The following is a 17,509-nucleotide window of genomic DNA, read 5'->3' on the forward strand; positions in this document are numbered from 1 at the left end:
GTCTTAGGCCAAGGCTAGCCCAAAATTTAAATAAGATCTCTGCAACTGACTTTGCTGCCAGAACTTCATCTTTCATGTAAAGAAAAAATCCCTTTACTGGCGCTTTCATGTGACAACAACAAAGCTTTTAACTCCTCCTTCTTCCTGATCATCTGTGAGAACACCTGTATCTTGCCTGTCCACCAGGACTACCAGTTGTATACTGCTTTTGATTTGGACCTATTTCTAAGACCTCAAATCCAGGTTGTCTTTTTGTGACTTTTTTTTTTCCATAATACGTCTAAGGTGCTGCTTTTTACTGCAGCTAAAACACTGAGCCACTTCAATTAGTGCAATTTGGATTAACTGGGCAAAAATGTGGGGGAAAGGGGCTTTGGAACCTGCCTGCCCTCAGTCCCACTGATCTCGTCCACAGTACATCGAGGGCTGAGGGGAAACGTGATCTGTTCTTATGTTTTTGCCAAACAAGGCAGGGTAAAAGAACTGGAATGGGACACCCTGGCTAGTTGTTATTTAGCTACCTAAAAATTAAATCCATAGGGCCAGCAGGTGGCTCCATCTTCCTTATGATCTGTAGGAAAGCAGGAAAGTGAAAGAGCCATTGCCTGAAATAGTTTAGCAGTGGCTGGGCCCCAGCAAAGATGGCATAAGGGTTTCTCCGGGCTGGAGAGGACAGGTGAAGTGGCCTGGGAAACAAGCTCAGAGCTTGCAGGATAACGGAGGAGCAAATAGGCAAGGAGTGAGATAAAAAGAAAAAAAAAGCATTATTCAGTCCAGCAAAGCTGCAGCCAGAGGAAGGATTTCTCAGGGTGTCTGGCTGCAGAAGGGGTTGTGCAATGCCTGAAAGGTCCACGTGGGCCAACCTGAGATAAGAGGTGTGGTTAATGGGGAGAAGAGGACCTCAGTGCCTGGAACCTTTCTGCCACTGCTCAAGTGACCAAACCCTAACTGATGAACATCAGCCACATGGAGAGGATGAGCCTGAGGTCTGTGTATTCCCCAGCCTCTGCTTCAAGTCTGCAGCAAGGATGTGAGTGAGCTATGAGCCTTGCGCCAGCCCTTCCATACTGGCCTGACACCTGAGTCCTGCACTTCTAGTGTTGGCAATTCTGACTTAAAACTGCTGCAACAGCTTCTCTGTGGCCTGTAAGTTACGGGGGTCCTGTCCTTGCAGGTGCATCATGTACCCAGCAGTGGTGAACACTCTGTTTGGGAAAGGCATCTACCCGACAAGTGAGAGTGAAATCAAGGAGTTTGAAGAGCATTTTCAGAAGTATGACGAGGACTTTGAATACGCTTCTCAGATGCCCGAGTGCTTTCTGAGGTAAGGGGGTGGAGATGATGCCCGTGATGCACCCATCACAGGAATTTTGCTAACTGGTATCTTAATCACAAGAGGTATTTCCCCTGGAGAATGACGTGCTGTCTTTGTCAGTGGTGCACCCCCAGGTCAGGCAGCCTTTCAGCTAGGTGCTTCAAAAAACTTCTGGCCTTGTCTCATACATTTTTTTCTGGCACAAAGCAGAAACACCTTGCTTAGGTGGGCAGGGTCCACCTTGGACCTGTCAGGGAGCAGCAGAACTGGGCAAACTGCAAAGGCTTGAGCCTGAATGTGAGTCCCACACTGACAGGTCCCCAGTGAAGCCTCTCTGCTCTTTCCCACACCGTAGCTCTTTTCCCAGGAGACCGATCCCAGGTTACGTGGCTGCACTGTTGCAGAGTTGACCTTGGGTAGAGGCAACCAAACCCTGAGAAGGGACAAAAGTTCTTGCAGAGCCTGTCAGTGCTCTCAGGGCTGTGATAGCACCTCAAGCACCTCAAAATAGCCTTTGGAAAGAATTTAAAACACAAATGTGGCCTAGATTTTCTTAGGGATGATCTTTCTCGAAAAGATTGGCCGAGGCCACCTGTCCAAAGGCACAGTGAAAACCTGTAGTGAAACAGATATGAAAATCTAGGAGTCTTGCAGTCACAGGTCCTGGCTGCAAGATGAGGTCTGGCCAAGGGGAAGGTCTCAGACATGCTGTTCCTTGTGTCAGTCAACACTGTTGTCAGTCAGACTCACACTTGACTATTCATCAACTGACTGCTGCCCAGGGGATTTTGGAAAGAAACCAAGGAATCCTTCTCATGGAAAAGGAAATGTTGATTTGTGCTGCCTCAGTTAAGTGCTTCTTGTTTGTTGCATTTCTTTACAGGAACTGGTCTAAATCCAAAAAATGGCTTCTAAAATTATTTGAGAAAGTTGTGTTGGATGCTGAAAGAACCAACCCTTCAGACACCGCATCCAAGGTAAACATCTGAGGCTATGAATTAAGATGTATGTTCTGACTGAAGGAATGGAGGGCAGGAATCACTTCAGTACTGGAAGAAATAAGCCAAATATGTCAGCTTTCAAAGCTGTACCTTAATTGTCCAGTATTGCTGACACCTACATTAGGACAAACCCAGAATTTCAAGTTCTACTCCCCAATTTACTTTATTTCCTACAATTCTGAGAACTGACATCTCCCTCTGGGGAGTTCAAAGCCAAGGGTTTGGAGCAATGGCCCATGGCCAGCCTCTGGTATCGTGGCTGGAGTGAGCAGTTGAAAGAGGTGAGAGAAAGATCTCTTCAGTTGTTCTCTGAGGGCACCATGCTGCGACATTTCAAAACCTTACATGTACTATTTTTAAACCCTGGTGTAGAGTGAGTAGATCCTCCAGCAGCCAGGCTAGCAGAAAATAGCAGATTACTGGATTGGAAGCCAAGTACCCTAAATATTGATTGTGTCAAAGCTGTGATAAGTTATCCCCCTGGTTATTCTCCTTGGCTATTGCAGGAATTCTGTCTGTACAGCTTACAAACACGAGGGCAGACTGGCCTGGGAATTTTGATCTACCAAATTATTATAGAACAGATCATTAAACAAAACAGGTTTTATTTAGACTGTAAAAGCTTTACATACCACAATTTCTTTCATAAAATAAACCAGAATAATGGAAAGAAAGGGAGGGCTGGAGAGGGGGTGGTGGGAGGTAAGAAGGTGCAGGAAATAGGAGGCACAAACTCAGTGTCTTAGACTGGGTGGGAATTTGGAAAAAAAGAGCAGTCATTTTTTTATTCAAGGTCAGCTTTTTCCCCTCTGAAAAGTGGACAGGAAGCTTTGCCTTGAATGCAAGGTTGCCCTGTATTTAAGGAAATACTGTAAACCAAAGCTGATCCTAGAACATTAGGCAGTTGCTATAGTTTCAAAGAATATCAAGCCATTAGTCACTGGTTAGGTCGCTAGCAAAGCACCTGGAAGTAGGGAGTTTGCTGATATATCAGCCCATCTCTTCATAACAAGCACCGTTTTGGCAGGAACAGAGAGAACATTTTCTTCATTTCCGTTCATTCAACTCGTTCAGTCTCATATTCAGCTTCTTTAAAGTAGAGAAGTAGAGCAGGAATTAAAAAAGAATAGAGAATTCTTTTTTCCTTTCTTCAACATAAAAGCAACAGTGAGGAATGAGGGAACCAAATCTCCTAGAAACTTTAAGAAAATGGAGGGCAGTGCAAATATTCAGGAGGAATATTCTGGCCCTCTGCCTGTGAGTGAGTCTCACTTTCTCTTACCAGCTGTCACCTCTACTTTGTGACTGCAAGAAACCCTTAAGTAACATTTCTTCTCCTTGATAAACTAGTCTTACATTATATCATTGAATTCTAGTAAGCCCTACCCTAAACTAGATTCTAATATATTTTTGGAAATACACATTACTATCTTTTATTTATAACAGACACTACTGCAACATCTCCTGGATAACCTGCAAGGAAAACATCTAGCTCCCAATTATGGTGTCCTAATGCTCTGGGCTTCCCAAGCAAATTCTGTTCCTGTAAGTACATCAGCTGGAGAAACACCTTCTCTCTGTGCTGCTCAAAAGCCTGTACTTGGGAAGCAAAGGCTTTGAACCAGCAGCCACACACCCTGCATGTACTCCAAAGAAGGGATTATCACGCCCACGTGCAGCACTACAAATATACCCAGGCTGCAATGTCACAGAAGCAATGACAAGAAAAGCTCTTCCTGTAGTTTCCCTAAATTACGATGTCCCCTATCATAACATTTTGGGAACATATGTCTCACTGCTATTAAGATCACAGTCTTAAGCTGTGAAGAGCATTTACCTCTATTCTGATGCCTTGGGGCTGTATTATAGTAGAGGTTTAATTTTAAATACCCCGGTGTTACCAATTGTAAAGAATACCAAAGGCATAATGTAGAGTATAGAATCATAGAATCCTTTAGGTTGGAAGAGACCTTTAAGATCATCAAGTCCAACCATTGAGCCATTAGGGCTCTAAAGTCCTCTGCTAAAACAGATCAGAATCTGTCAGGGTTGGAAGGGACCCCAAAGATCCCCCAGTTCCACCCCCTCTGCCATGAGCAGGGACACCTCCCACTAGATCAGGCTGCCCAGAGCCTCATCCAGCCTGGCCTTAAAGACCCCCAGGGATGGGGCCTCAACCACCTCCCTGGGCAACCCATTCCAGGGTCTCACCACTCTCATGGGGAAGCACTTCTTCCTCACATCCAGCCTGAATCTGCCCACTGCCAGCTTTGCCCCATTCCCCCTAGTCCTGTCGTTACCCAATAGCCTAAAAAGTCCCTCCCCAGCTTTCTTGTAGGCCCCCCTAAGGTACTGGAAGGCCACAATAAGGTCACCTCGGAGCCTTCTCTTCCAGACTGAATAGCCCCAACTCTCTCAGTTTGTCGTAACTTCATCTGTGTGTAAATCCTTGAGTGAATTTGGCTCTTTCACTTTGGGGGATCTGCTGTCCAAATGCCAGTGCTGCTGCAGGGGAGGAAGAGCAGTAGTTTGGTTCCTCCACCACTGAAGTTTGGGCTGTGTTAGGAACAGATTTGACGGATTAATGATACAGATATAAGCAAGCTAACAAACCCAATATATCTAACACAGCTTGGACTGACCAAAGACATTTATAGGAATTTCTCAGATGAAAAATCCATAGCAGCACAAACATCTCTTATTTACCATGACTACTAAGCTCTTTCCAGCACAGTTATGACTGTTACAGATGTGAGTTAGAAAAAAATGACAGTGAGTTATTTTTATATGTACTCCTAATGGATATATCTGTGTTTTTTTGTAGATTGGGTATTAATACAATTTCCCCTAAAGGAATTTCATCCATTTCAGTGAGGTTTCTGTGGATTCGGATGTTGGTATAAGTGAGAAGCATAGCCTGCTGCCTGTTATCAGGATCACTGACATTCTTTCCACAGCACTATCAGTACTTACTTCTGTAATATTCAGCTGCAAATAGACATACAAATATTTTGTGGTTTCTCAGAATAGTCACAACCACTGTTCTGGTGACTGGAATGATGAAAAAAGGCCTTTCACCTTCCAAGGGGATTTTTTACAAGCGTGTTAAACCCTTTTATCTGAAACAATTCAGTTACCCCTCCTTAGCCCGTGGAAGCCACAGTGTCTAAGTGCTGTACAAGCAAACTAAGCTCCCAGATTTGTTTCGCAGAGGGAGGGCTGCATCCATGTGAGGCTGTTTGGGAAATAACAGTGAGAGTTCTCATCCCTCACCAGCACAGATGGCCCACGACCAGCTCCGTGCCGACGGCTTCCCCCGCCAGCTCAGCGGGAGGAGAGGCTCCTGGCAGTGCTGCGAGTCCTTGGGTTCCATCCCACTTAAGAGGATTTTCTCCCTTCCTAAATTTCTTGATTTCAACTTCATTGCATAACCAGTTAGCAAATTATTTCTAAAGGAGATATACTACTGCTTGTTTTGCTGTTAATTAAAACTTTTCCTGCCCATTTTAGTGTGACTCACTGTGACAATGTCCTGCAAATGATTGAACCCCATTTCTGCTAATATGAGTAGGAATTTACCATTTAATTTTTTTCCATTCATGCAGCTAAAACTAATCACACACAATGAATCAGTAATTCATTTTAACACCTAGTTATTTGGAATTAAAGAAAGGATTCTCTGTTTCAAAGCTCAAAGGCAAAGCTATATAATGTTCACTGAGGATAAGTACACAGCAGATGACTAGACATAATCTCCCAGGATCTGAGCCCAGGGATGTGGCTTTATCCAGGAAGTACAGCTCCCTGTGCATCCCAGCTACAACAGGCACATAGGAAAAAGGTGCAAGTGTTTTCACATGCCTCTGTGTTTTGCTACAAAGATACTGTAATTCTGCTCCATATTCCTGAGTTAAAGTACTTTCATCTCTGTCTAGATTACATTTTGGACCCTTGTTTTCATACTCTCTTATCCTTCGATTCACAAGAAAATCATGGAAGACCTGGCTACTGTTTTTGGCAAAGCAGGTAATAAATCCAGTCGTGTCCTTCTGGAACCTAGAAATTATTTGGTGTGTGCTGGCTCAGCACACTTGGTCAATGGCTGGGATGGCTTGGGTTCTTTTACTCAGCATATGCTGAAGACTTATTTGTCAGCAAAGCCACTTTTAGCAAAAGAAGGCAGAATAAGAACCGTGTGTCTCTTCATTCCACACATGTGATTTAGACCTAATTTGTATTAACCAGTCTTGTGTTTTTTTCATACACCTGTGATAGGGTCAGATAAGGTCTTTTAATTCAGCTGCTTTTCATGGTGTGATGTTCACCAGTTACAACTACTCTGTAGAAAAAAAAAACAGGCCAGGAATTGTTCTTTTTTTCTCTTATCTGAGGCCAATTTGTCCAACATGAATCACCTTCACATGGAAAATCTCTTCCCTTACAAAACCAGTCACCCCCTGGGAGCAGGCATTCACATATGTGGTCCCCTGAACAGTGCTTAGACTTTCATGGAAGACTTTTAGTTGTCATGGGTCAAATCCACATCAAGGAACATGTCAATTATTAACCAATAAGGAAAATCAAGAAGCAGTGCTTAAACCTTTCTCTGGGCCCTGTTTCATTTGCTAGCATTAACATAGCCCAAGAGCTCAACCATGGCTTCTTGTCTTGGTGCCTACAGTCCCTGAGATCTCCATGCAGTGTCCTACCAAAGTACTGAAAAAGTTCAGGGACTTTTAACTTGCAAGATGACCTTTGTTTGGCTTCTTCTGGCCAACACCATATCTACACCTACCTTAGAGTTACTATATTTTCTTCAGCAGCTTTTCTTAAATTGGACTAAATTTAGTCCATTTACCTACTTTGAAATATAAAGAAGATTTCTGCGTCTAAACAAGGTCTTAAACTCTTGAGGTAGTCTATCAGAAGATCTAAAGCAAGACACATCAGCAAGTATCAATACAAGTATGAAATCTAATTTTTACATAGTCTTCTTTCTTGTGCCACAACAGGTAAGGATAAAATAGAAGTCTCTGAAGAGGACCTTAAGAAGCTCCTTTTTATTAAATGGTGCACTTTGGAAGCCATACGGCTGAGGTCTCCAGGTGCCATCACCAAGAAAGTAGTAAACCCAATCAAAATTCAGGTGAGTTCTGTTGTTTGTTTGTTTGTCTGTTTGTTTCCCAAAAAGGATGCTGTATGATTTGTCTGCAAAGGGGCCACCCAAAAGATCTGCATAAAATTAAAATAGTAGAGATATTCCACAATCTAAACATTCTGTTTAGCTTTAATAGGTTTATTCATCATTAATTTAAGAGTGGTTTTGCTTTTCTTGCTCACAGTCTTACCTTCAATTTTGATTTTGTTTTGGGTTGGACTGAATTGAGCTGGAGATACTATGCTGATGGTGTATGAAATAGTAATTAGATGCAACAAATATAGGAGAAGGGACCATGATTTAGTAACTGATAAAACTCCTTTTCTATTTGTCTTCTTCACTGCCTCTCAGGAGGGAAGTTCCAGGATTCAGCAGTCTAACAAATAAATGTTTGTGAGTAAAACATTCTCTTAAGGAATCAGCACTCATGTCTAATTAAAAAATTACTGAAATTCCAGCAAGGTCTACTGTCATAGAAGCCTTTTTATTAATTTCTTTACATTTTGCAGGAAGTGCTTAACAAAAGACTTGGCAAAAAAATTTAATGTGCTACATCAAGAAGCAGGAAAGAGAAATAATATTTCTATTGTTTCTGTACCTGAAAAAACAAAGTAGAACAAAATAAGTTTTGCCATGTTCTCTACTGTTTTGGTCTTACTTATGGAAAAATGGGCAACAGGAAGAAGCTTGAGACATGTAATATGCCTACCATGGCTTCACCACCCTCGCTTGTCCTCTGTTAGGACCTTCTGCTGAGGGAAGAGAAGTACTAAGGAGGGACTGTTTTGTGACTTGAACCTGTGATTTTCTCTTTTCTTAGAGTTTTTTCTCCTTTTCAGAATTTCACCATCCCTGCAGGTGACATGCTGATGTTGTCACCATATTGGTTACACAGGAATCCAAAATATTTTCCTGAGCCAGAAACGTTCAAACCTGTAAGCTGTCACTCTTAGTGTGTATATTTTGCTGCCTTTTCTTCTCTTCACTTATTTCACAACAAAAATATATGGACAAATTGGCTTAATGTTGGGTATTCCCCATTGTCTGGAGGCTAGCCTTGTGCACAGAAAAGATGTACACAGAAAGGAGGACTCTGCAGGGACAAGCAAGACTTTAAAGTTGAATTACATGTTCAGATAATATGGTGCTACTTTATATCACTTCGTTCTTGAGTCACAGCCCAGCATGGCAAGACTCTACTAATTTCACTGTTGAACCCAAGTCCAAGTACCGTCCTCTGCCTGTGATCTGCCTGTATAGCTCATCTCCACCAGTCAGATGATTTCTGGTAGATATTAAGTCTGCTAATTCAGTAGCTCATCTAGAGTTTCTCGATTATTATCCCACTCCAGGTGGCCGTGTGGGCAGGCATGTAACTGCTCTTTTAGCACCATCCGCTACAGAACAGTTTGACTTTTTTATAGAAATTTATCAAGAAGGAATTTAAACAAAGCTTCCCATCTAGCAAAGGGAAAAAAACTCACCAATTTGAAATTCCTGACAGCAATCCCTGCCTGTTTGAAACTTTAAAGCAAAAACCGTGATGCAGCAGCTCATTTCTTTAGTAAATTCATTCCTTAAAAGCAAACTGGCCTGTTTTTTTGAAACTCGCCCTTTTTCCATGAGGACTAGGTGAGTACCCTGTGGACATTGCCATTCCTAATGTGACACCCTGCATCATCACCACTGAGGGTTTTTTTTCTTGCTTTTATTTGTTTTTTGATGCTAACAGGTTTCCTGTTCAGAGAGCTCTAAACAGCCCTAGCTTAAAAAAAAAAAAAAAAAAAAAAAAACCAACCAAAATAAACAAACACAAGATTACACCTTCTCTAAGACAGCTTCATCAGAGGAGTTAGCCACCCAAACCTTTACAGGGTATTACTTGAAGGCTTTGGTAGAGTTGCACTGAGTCTCTGGAGCCTGGTGTGGTCTGTTGGTTTGCTCACAGGCTGGCTGGCACCTGAGAAGGGGCTGTGCAGTCCTTGCCTTTCCCTCCTGGGACAGCCCACACTCTGCATCTGTCTGCACACAGTGCCTCAGAAATGGCTTGTGGGCAAGATGTGCACCAGCCATTTGTGTGCTGTGAGACCATTCTGTGGCTGGGGGGGTACTGGTTGAACATTTGCTTTGGATGGGCATATATTTAAGAGGAGGGGGTTGGATTTTTATGGGCATTTCAACAGCTTAGCATGTGGGATTTAGAAAAATGAGGAGGTATAGGGAGAATGCTTTGGGGGTGACTTTGGAAACCTCTCCAGCACATTGGGGCACCTAAGTATGCTCCAAATGGGACCCTCTTTTCTTTCCCTGAGTCAGTGCTTTTTTTTGAATCCAGACTCTTAAAACTAACAGGTTGAATGCAAAAAAAATGGCATTAGTGCAACTTTGTATTGGGGATTAGCTGTCCAAGGTCATTTTTAGCCTGCAGAAATAAAGTTAAGCTTTATTTATACAAGCTGATTTGGAAAAAAAAAATGTTTCTTCCCACAGGATCGTTGGAAAGAGGCAAATTTAGAGAAGAATGCTTTCTTGGACAGCTTTGTGGCATTCGGAGGAGGAAAGCATCAGTGTCCAGGAAGGTCAGTGAAACAGCTGGGGTTTATTTATTCCCAAACCCTGCAGAGAACAACTCTCTTGAACTGGGCTCCTCTTACACTTGGAGATAGTGTTTTCCTTGCTTTGCTCTTTGTCAGTCCCCTAATATTCAGTATTATCTGGGCCTTGTTTAAACTGATTTGAAAGTGGTTTCCTTCCTGGAAAAGACAGGTTAAGCCACGATGTAAAAGCAGAATCTGAGACTAGTGTTTGAAGGGACAATGCCCAGGCAGGAAAGCCAGCCTAACTCTGCTGCTGCTGCTGAGGCATCTTTTCATCAAGGGTGAGTTGTTCCACTTGCAAACACGCCAGTTTACAAACACAGGCATTTATGTTGCCATAAATCAGTTCTAAACTAACCTAAAGGATATTCCTCTGGTCTGGGACCCTCTTTCCATCCTCTATGAAGCCATTGGCATATTTGCTAATCTTCAGATGTCTTAACTGTCTCCTCTCTGTTTGAATCCTGTCTTTGCATGAAGGCCCACGCAATTGTATGATGGCTTAAATTGCAGCTCCTGGCTCTCTCCACTCCTCCAGCAATGCCAGCCTCGATGCTTCCTGCATTCCTTCGGCTGTTTTCTCTGCTGTCCCTCTTCCTGGAACAAGTCCCAGGGAGCCAGCTGCTCCTCGTTTCTGTATTCAAACATCTCTATGCTCAATTCTCTGCCTCCAAAATCTGGTCTCCTCTAAGAAGCAAGTAACCAGGAATCCTTAAAACTACTGAATTTAACTGAAGAGTCCCCATGTGGATCCAGAAATCTGGAGGGTGCTGCAGAGGATCTGCATTCCTGAATCTGCACCCTATAGCAGGCTGGACATGAGTGTCAGATAAACTTCGAGAAGGCATTCAAGAATAAAACTGCATTCACCATTTAGGTGTGCCAGAGCAAAGTGCTCACTCACTGCTGTACCTCCATGGCTTGTACCACATTCCTGAGCTAAATAGGAGCCCAGTCTCATGCCCAGCAAGGGTGACAGCAGAATTCACAAGAGGCATCTGCAGGTACAGGACAAGCTGCAAAAAAATGTTTCTGAAAGCTGCTTGTTTATGTATACTGACCTATTTCCTTGTTCAGACTGTTCTCCGAAGTCTGATAGTATCTTTAAAATAAGTTAGTGATTAGAAAGAGAATGGTAACATTTTTACATAGACAATGGATGGAGAATCTTTTCTGACAGACAGAAAGTCCTTTCAAAGCCTTTGGCAGCCCATATGGTAGTACACATGTTCATGCTTTTCAGCAATAATTCTAAAAAAGTAATGTGGTGGTTGTGGAAGAAAGGAAATAAAATTAAGGGATGTGTCTAGATGCCAGGTTGCTGATTTCCTTGGTATGACTGAATGAAAGAGTGATATTTCAAGTTTAAGATGCATTTTCATTTAATTTAGTACTGGGATTTATATAATGAAATGTAGTAAACATTTAATTTCTCCATTGTAAAACTTCAGCATGAAATTAAGAGCTAAGTTAATCAACCTAAAAGCTAGAAAATAACTTGTCAAACATTCTAGCAAACTGATGTGGGAAGAGCTCCCATAAAACCAGTTCTGGGCCATCTTTTTTACCTAAAGGAAAAACATGATGGCAGTGAAGCTACTTGTGTCCCCCCGGGTGAGTGCTGCCTGTGTGGCTGTGCTTGTCTTGCGTGGCTCCCTCTCTTGTCCTGTCTGGGGCTGACTTTGTAAACCCTTCAGCACAACGGCCGTGATTCCCTTCTTGGGCTCTGTTTACTGCAGGACCTCAATCCATGCTGGAGTTTTTACAGAAAAACTGCTCTAGGAGCCAGTCACAAATATGAAAGACAGGTGGGAGCTAAGGGGCATTTTGCTGCCAGAAGGCTCATGGCTTCTGCCCAGTACAGCATGCCCTGGGAGGGGGGGATGCACTGGGACTCCTGGTCTGTCCCTCTGGCCACCCTCCAACCTGTGCGTTACTTGTCATCTGTGTGTCTCAGCATCTCTGTTTGCAGAGCAGAGTAAAACCAGCAGCCTGCTGGGGAGAACACTTTTGGATCTAACAGTGGGAAGGGCTGCAGTCAGTTGTTGTTTATATCCATTGCTCTCAGCTTGCAGATGAACCCTGCCATGGGTACAGAGGTGCCAGAGCTAGTCACCCACATCTGGCCATGCTTCTGTTTGAAGAACAGCACCCTATAAACACAGCATTTCCACTTCCAGGGCAGCCTGGAGGCATTTTGGCATTTGGCTGCATCACAGAACCATAGAATCGTTTGGGTTGGAAAAGACCTTTTAAGACTATCAAGTTTGACCATTACTTAGCACTGCCAAGTCCATCACTAAACCAGATCCCTGAGCACTGCATTTACATGGCTTTTAAATACCTCCAGGGATGGTGATTCAACCACCTCCCTCAACCAGCTCCAGTGCTTCACAACCTTTCCGTGAAGAAATTTTTCCTAATACCCAAACTTAAGCTCTCCTGGCACAACTTGAGGCCATTTTCTCTTGTTCTATCACTTGCTACCTGGGAGAAGAGACTGACTCCCACCTCGCCACAGCCTCCTTTCAGAGAGTTGTAGAGGGTGAGAAGGTCTCCCCTGAGACTCCTTTTCTCCAGGCTGAACATCCCCAGTTTCCTCAGCTCCTCCTCATAAGACCTGTGCTCTAGGCCCTTCACCAACTTTGTTGCCCTTCTTTGGACACATTCTGTTCTTGCCTGACCTGAGCTAATTTCCACTGAAATATTTCTGCACTGCATTCCCCTGGGCTCAAGGTCACCAAAAGTTCCCTACCTCACGGTAATGCCAGTGTGAAATCACAGAGATAATTTGGGTCTGAAGCTACGCCAAAACAAACAAGCCTCCTCCCACCACGGAGCCCGGGACGGCTCGGTGCACAGGTCTGGATGGCTCTGCAGGCGTTAGCTTGGGTCTCATGGGGCTTATTGGCTTCCTCTTCACATCTGCCAGGCTAAATCCAGGCTGACACCATGTCCAGTCGTGTGGCCTTCTCCCCAGTGAGTTCCCCAATAGCCGTTTTATCTGGGTTTTCCAGCATCTCTTGGATGATGGAAAGTAAGCAGTGTAGAAGAGGAAGGCAGCATTACTGTTCTAACGAGGTATTTAAGATTTATGTCTAAATTCTGCAAGTTAGTAACCCCATGGCCTGGCCCAGGTACATGCTGGTGCTGGAATGAAGAGAGCTCTTGTACACACCAGCATTAAACAAGAATAGCCTAGAGGTGTTCACCTGCAATTACCTGAAATCTCCAGGTTGACTAAGAGAGACCTTTCTTCAGAGTGTTACCAAGAACCCTCATGCCCTTGGGTCTCGTCCTGCATTCTGATGCTGATGCATTAAATAATAACCCCTGCTGTCACAGCTACTCTGATGTCATCAGGCTCCCAGCTGTATTATATAACTTTATATAGCACAATTAGTCATATAGCCTTTTCTATATTTGACTGTCTTCTCACTCCTATGAAGCTATTTCAAGTCAGCAAGCATTAGAAGAACATAAATGTTTACACAGTGGAAAAAAACCATCATGATAAGGGGCTGTTTTAAAATAGGGTGTCAGAGGGATGCTGTCAGTCTAACGTTTCACCAGAAAGAAGGGGCAGCCCCTCCACTCCTGCTCCTTACTGAGCAGCCAAGCTCAGCAAAGCCACACTGTATCTTCCCCATTAAGAGGAACTTTCAGGCAGACCTGAAGCATGGAATGTAAAATGTGTCCAAGACACCTTGTTTCTTATCTGATGATATCACAGGTGTGATGGTCAGGCTGGATGGCCAACATTTTCCTCCCTTTTCTTGCAGGTGGTTTGCTATCATGGAAATCCAGTTGTTTGTTGTGCTATTCCTATACAAATATGAATTTGTGCTTTTGGATGCAGTACCAAAGGAGGTAAATGGTCCCTATGTTTATATAGCATTCCCCATCTTTATGTCCCTCATTCATCACCCTCAGCTAACAACCAAGCTCAGCTGGGACTGTGTAGAATGAAGCAAAATTTGGGTAGGAGTGTTAATAAAACATATAGTGAGTAACTTGATCTTACAGAGTCACAAAGACATAGAATCATTTTGGTTGGAAGAGACCTTTAAGATTGTTGAGTCCAGCTGTTAACCCAGCCCTGCCAGGTCACCACTAAACCATGTCCCTCAGCACCACATCTCCATGGCTTTTAAACACCTCCAGGGATGGGGACTCCACCACCTCCCTGCACAGCCTGTTCCAATGCCTCACAACCCTTTCAGTGGAGAAATTTTTCCTAATATCCAACCTAAACCTCCCTTGGTGCAACTTGAGGCCATTTCCTCTTGTCTTATCACTTATTACTTGGGAGAAGAGACCAACCCCCACCCCACTACAACCTCCTGTCAGGGAGCTGTAGAGGGTTATAAGGTCTCCCCTTAGCCTCCTTTTCTCCAGGCTTAACAACCCCAGTTTCCTTCAGCTGCTCCTCACAGGACTTATTATCTAGATCCTCCATGGGTTTTGTTGCCCTTCTTTGGACATGCTGCAGACCCTCAATGGCCTTCTTGTAGTGAGGTGCCCAAAACTGAACCCAGTACTTGAGGTGTGGCCTCCCCAGTGCTGAGTCCAGGGGGATGATCCCTGCCCTACTCCCACTGGCCACACTAGCGCTGATTGAAGCCAGGATGATTTTGACCTTTTTGGCCAGCTGGCTCACATTCAGGCAGCTGTTGATCAGCACCCCCAGGCCCTTTTCTGCGGGCAGTTTCCAGCCACTCCTCCCCAGGCCTGCAGCACTGCCTGGGGCTGTTGTCACCCAACAACGTTCTCCTTCGTTTTGACTCAGCAAACCCAGTGGACCTGCACTCTCTATACAAGCAGGTGCCTACAAGAGTATTTTGTCTCATTGCCTAAACATTACAAAAGATTTTATAATGGCTTTCTGCCCCTCACAAAGCCAATGAATCTGGAACTGGATTATGAATGCTTTCAGGGAATCGGAGCAGCACCCGCAGTGCTCTCCCAGCACACACTCTCTGCTGTCCCTGGTGAGCGCTTTCCCTTCGTTACAGAACTCTGGTTAAAACTGCTTGCTGCAGAAGGAGTGGGATGCACCTTACTCAGATGAAAGCAGCAACACAATTTAACAGTGTGTAGTATTTTGATAAGATATAGCCAAGAATCAAGGTTCAGTTTGATGGCAAGGTCACTACGTTATTTGCAATAGGGCAAACTGATTATAGAAAAGCAAAGGGATTACAATGTTTATAATTCTATGTGGTGTGATTCTAATACGTGTGTAAATCAGTGGCTGGGCACCGTAATGTGTAGATCTTAATGTTAAAGCATGATAATAATTCCATTAACTGGGCTAATTTAAATGTTTTTACCGATTTTCTTCTTTTTGCAGAGCCCTTTGCATTTGGTGGGGACTCAGCAACCCGCGGCACCGTTCCGGGTCCAGTACAAATGCAGGGAATAAAAGCTGCCCAGCCTAACTCACCTTCCTTTGCCAGCCACCTCTGGATGGATGGACCACTGAGTGGCTTCCCTATCCTGCATCTTCAGATAGGTTCTCTGCCTTAACAGTTCTTAATCTCAGCTGTAGCTGCTGTTCATCCTCTGTGTTGTGGTATGCCATACAGGTACAGTTGTGTCTGTGCTCCTCACTGGATTGCCTACCTCCTAGTATTTCAAGATCAAGCTCTCCTCTTGCATTCATAATGTGTGGGCTAGTTGTCCACAAATCTGATATACTAAATTCACCAACCAGACATTCAGGACAAAAAAGCTGCTGCATGTGGAAATCCTGCATGGAAGTTGTGCTAGAACCAACAGAAAAGCAGGTTCCTTGGGCCAGATCACCTCTTCTTGCAGGTCCCTTTGAACCAAGACCAAAGTGCTGCCTTGTGCTAAGAAATCAGACTGGTGACTCCATCCAGCTCCCTGGTGCTGGTGTGCACACAGTAGAGCAGTGGGCTGAGCAGAGGCCTCCAGGTCAGATCCACGGCCACAATAAACTAGCATGACTTAGGTATCACTGCCCGGGTAGGCAGGTGAAGATCTGGCCTGCTCTGCCTACAATTGGTGCCAAATTTTGCAAATAAAATGCATTTGTAACAGAAAAAAAATGCCAGTGTGGGAAATACTGGGGTCTTGTTCCACTAGAATTTCTACTGAGCTTGCATCAGAGTCTGTCCTTGCATGAACATGCAGTGAAAGTCTGATCGTGATGTTCAGCATCAAGTGAAAGGTGATTGCAAGAAAAGCTACTGCTATTCCTTAGGCTGCTTGTCTGATATCTAAAGCATTTTTTCTTTCCTTTTAATACAGCTTACTTATAGAACATATTACACAAATCTAAAAATATTTAGTCCTATAAAGAATACCTAGTAAAAGTTGTTCAGAGAAACTGTCAAATAAGTTCAGATAGAAACACTTTCACTGCTGTCAGATTCCACACGTGATAATGGCTGGCATGTATTTTTAGTCTTTTACGTAAAGATTATTCATCATTTTAGAAGAAAAAACTATGGGAATAACATCCAGAGGAAAATAACACGTTGCATTATTCATTAAACAGTTGGCTTACCTTGGTTTTGGATCCAACAATTTAACAAATTTTAATGATTTATATGGCTGGAAAATGATTCATCCAACTTCTAATTTAGCTCTTTAACTCTGCGAGAGTTGCACTCCTAACAGCTGTTTCAGAATCTCTTCCCTAAATGAAAACTATCCCTTGGCTTTCATGTGTGGCCATTACCCCAAAGTGCTTATTTTAATCTTAAAATTTAGAAATGTACACAGTATGGGACATTGGAAATGTGTTCAGGTATCTCACAGTTTTGGGAAGATGAGTTTTTCCCAAGTGTGCGTTTCTTTTTGTTTTTCTGTTCAAATACTTTTGGTTTTTTTGTTGGTCAGTTGGTTGGTTGGTTTTGTGTGTGTGTGGTTTGGTTAGGTTTGGTTTTCCAGGAGAGGTAACTCAAAAAAGCAAAATTCTTTAATGGCAAACTTCAATTTAAAGTAAAAGGTCCTTAAAGAAAACCATAACCTGAAGGTGAGCACCAGTTTGGCTAGAATGACTAAAAGGCATCTGAAGCCACCCGTGAGGATTTACAAACAGCACTGCCCGTGCCTTCTGACCTGTGCTGAACAGGAGCACCATTCTGGTGTAGTTGCTGCATATTGAGGAGTTTTTCAGACTTGGTGTGATCTTGTGTCTGCTGAGAACTACATTCTGCCTCCCTCCACACCCTGCAAGAGCAGCCCATGGGCCATGTTAGGGTGGGTGACAGAAGCCACATACACAGAGGAGCAAAAGCAGGTGAGGACCTTGGGCAATGCCCTGCCCAACACCTCCAGGGTGATGGGTGTCACCTCTGTGCCCTGTGGTGACACCCCTCAGCGACAGCGGGAGCAGCTCCCAAATTTGGGGCTGAAGGGGGAACACTGCCTGGGGGTACAGGGCACATCGTGGGATGCAGGAGAG

At 43.7% G+C, this 17,509-nt stretch overlaps 1 protein-coding gene across 1 annotated transcript in view; it reads left to right on the forward strand.

Annotated features, from left to right (window-relative positions):
* The window catches only part of LOC103767855 (24-hydroxycholesterol 7-alpha-hydroxylase), a 23,818-nt gene extending 8,322 nt beyond the window's left edge, over positions 1-15,496 (forward strand). The window contains exons 4-12 of the mRNA XM_008934982.1: positions 1,175-1,324; positions 2,199-2,292; positions 3,763-3,861; positions 6,252-6,342; positions 7,329-7,462; positions 8,314-8,409; positions 9,965-10,053; positions 13,854-13,941; positions 15,425-15,496. Of these exons, the coding sequence (XP_008933230.1) occupies positions 1,175-1,324; positions 2,199-2,292; positions 3,763-3,861; positions 6,252-6,342; positions 7,329-7,462; positions 8,314-8,409; positions 9,965-10,053; positions 13,854-13,941; positions 15,425-15,496 (913 nt within the window). The remainder of the gene's footprint in view (positions 1-1,174; positions 1,325-2,198; positions 2,293-3,762; positions 3,862-6,251; positions 6,343-7,328; positions 7,463-8,313; positions 8,410-9,964; positions 10,054-13,853; positions 13,942-15,424) is intronic.
* Positions 15,497-17,509: the final 2,013 nt, after the last annotated feature.

This window comes from Merops nubicus, unplaced genomic scaffold, assembly GCF_000691845.1.
Source record: "Merops nubicus isolate BGI_N331 unplaced genomic scaffold, ASM69184v1 scaffold20422, whole genome shotgun sequence".
Classification (NCBI taxonomy): Eukaryota; Metazoa; Chordata; class Aves; order Coraciiformes; family Meropidae; genus Merops; species Merops nubicus.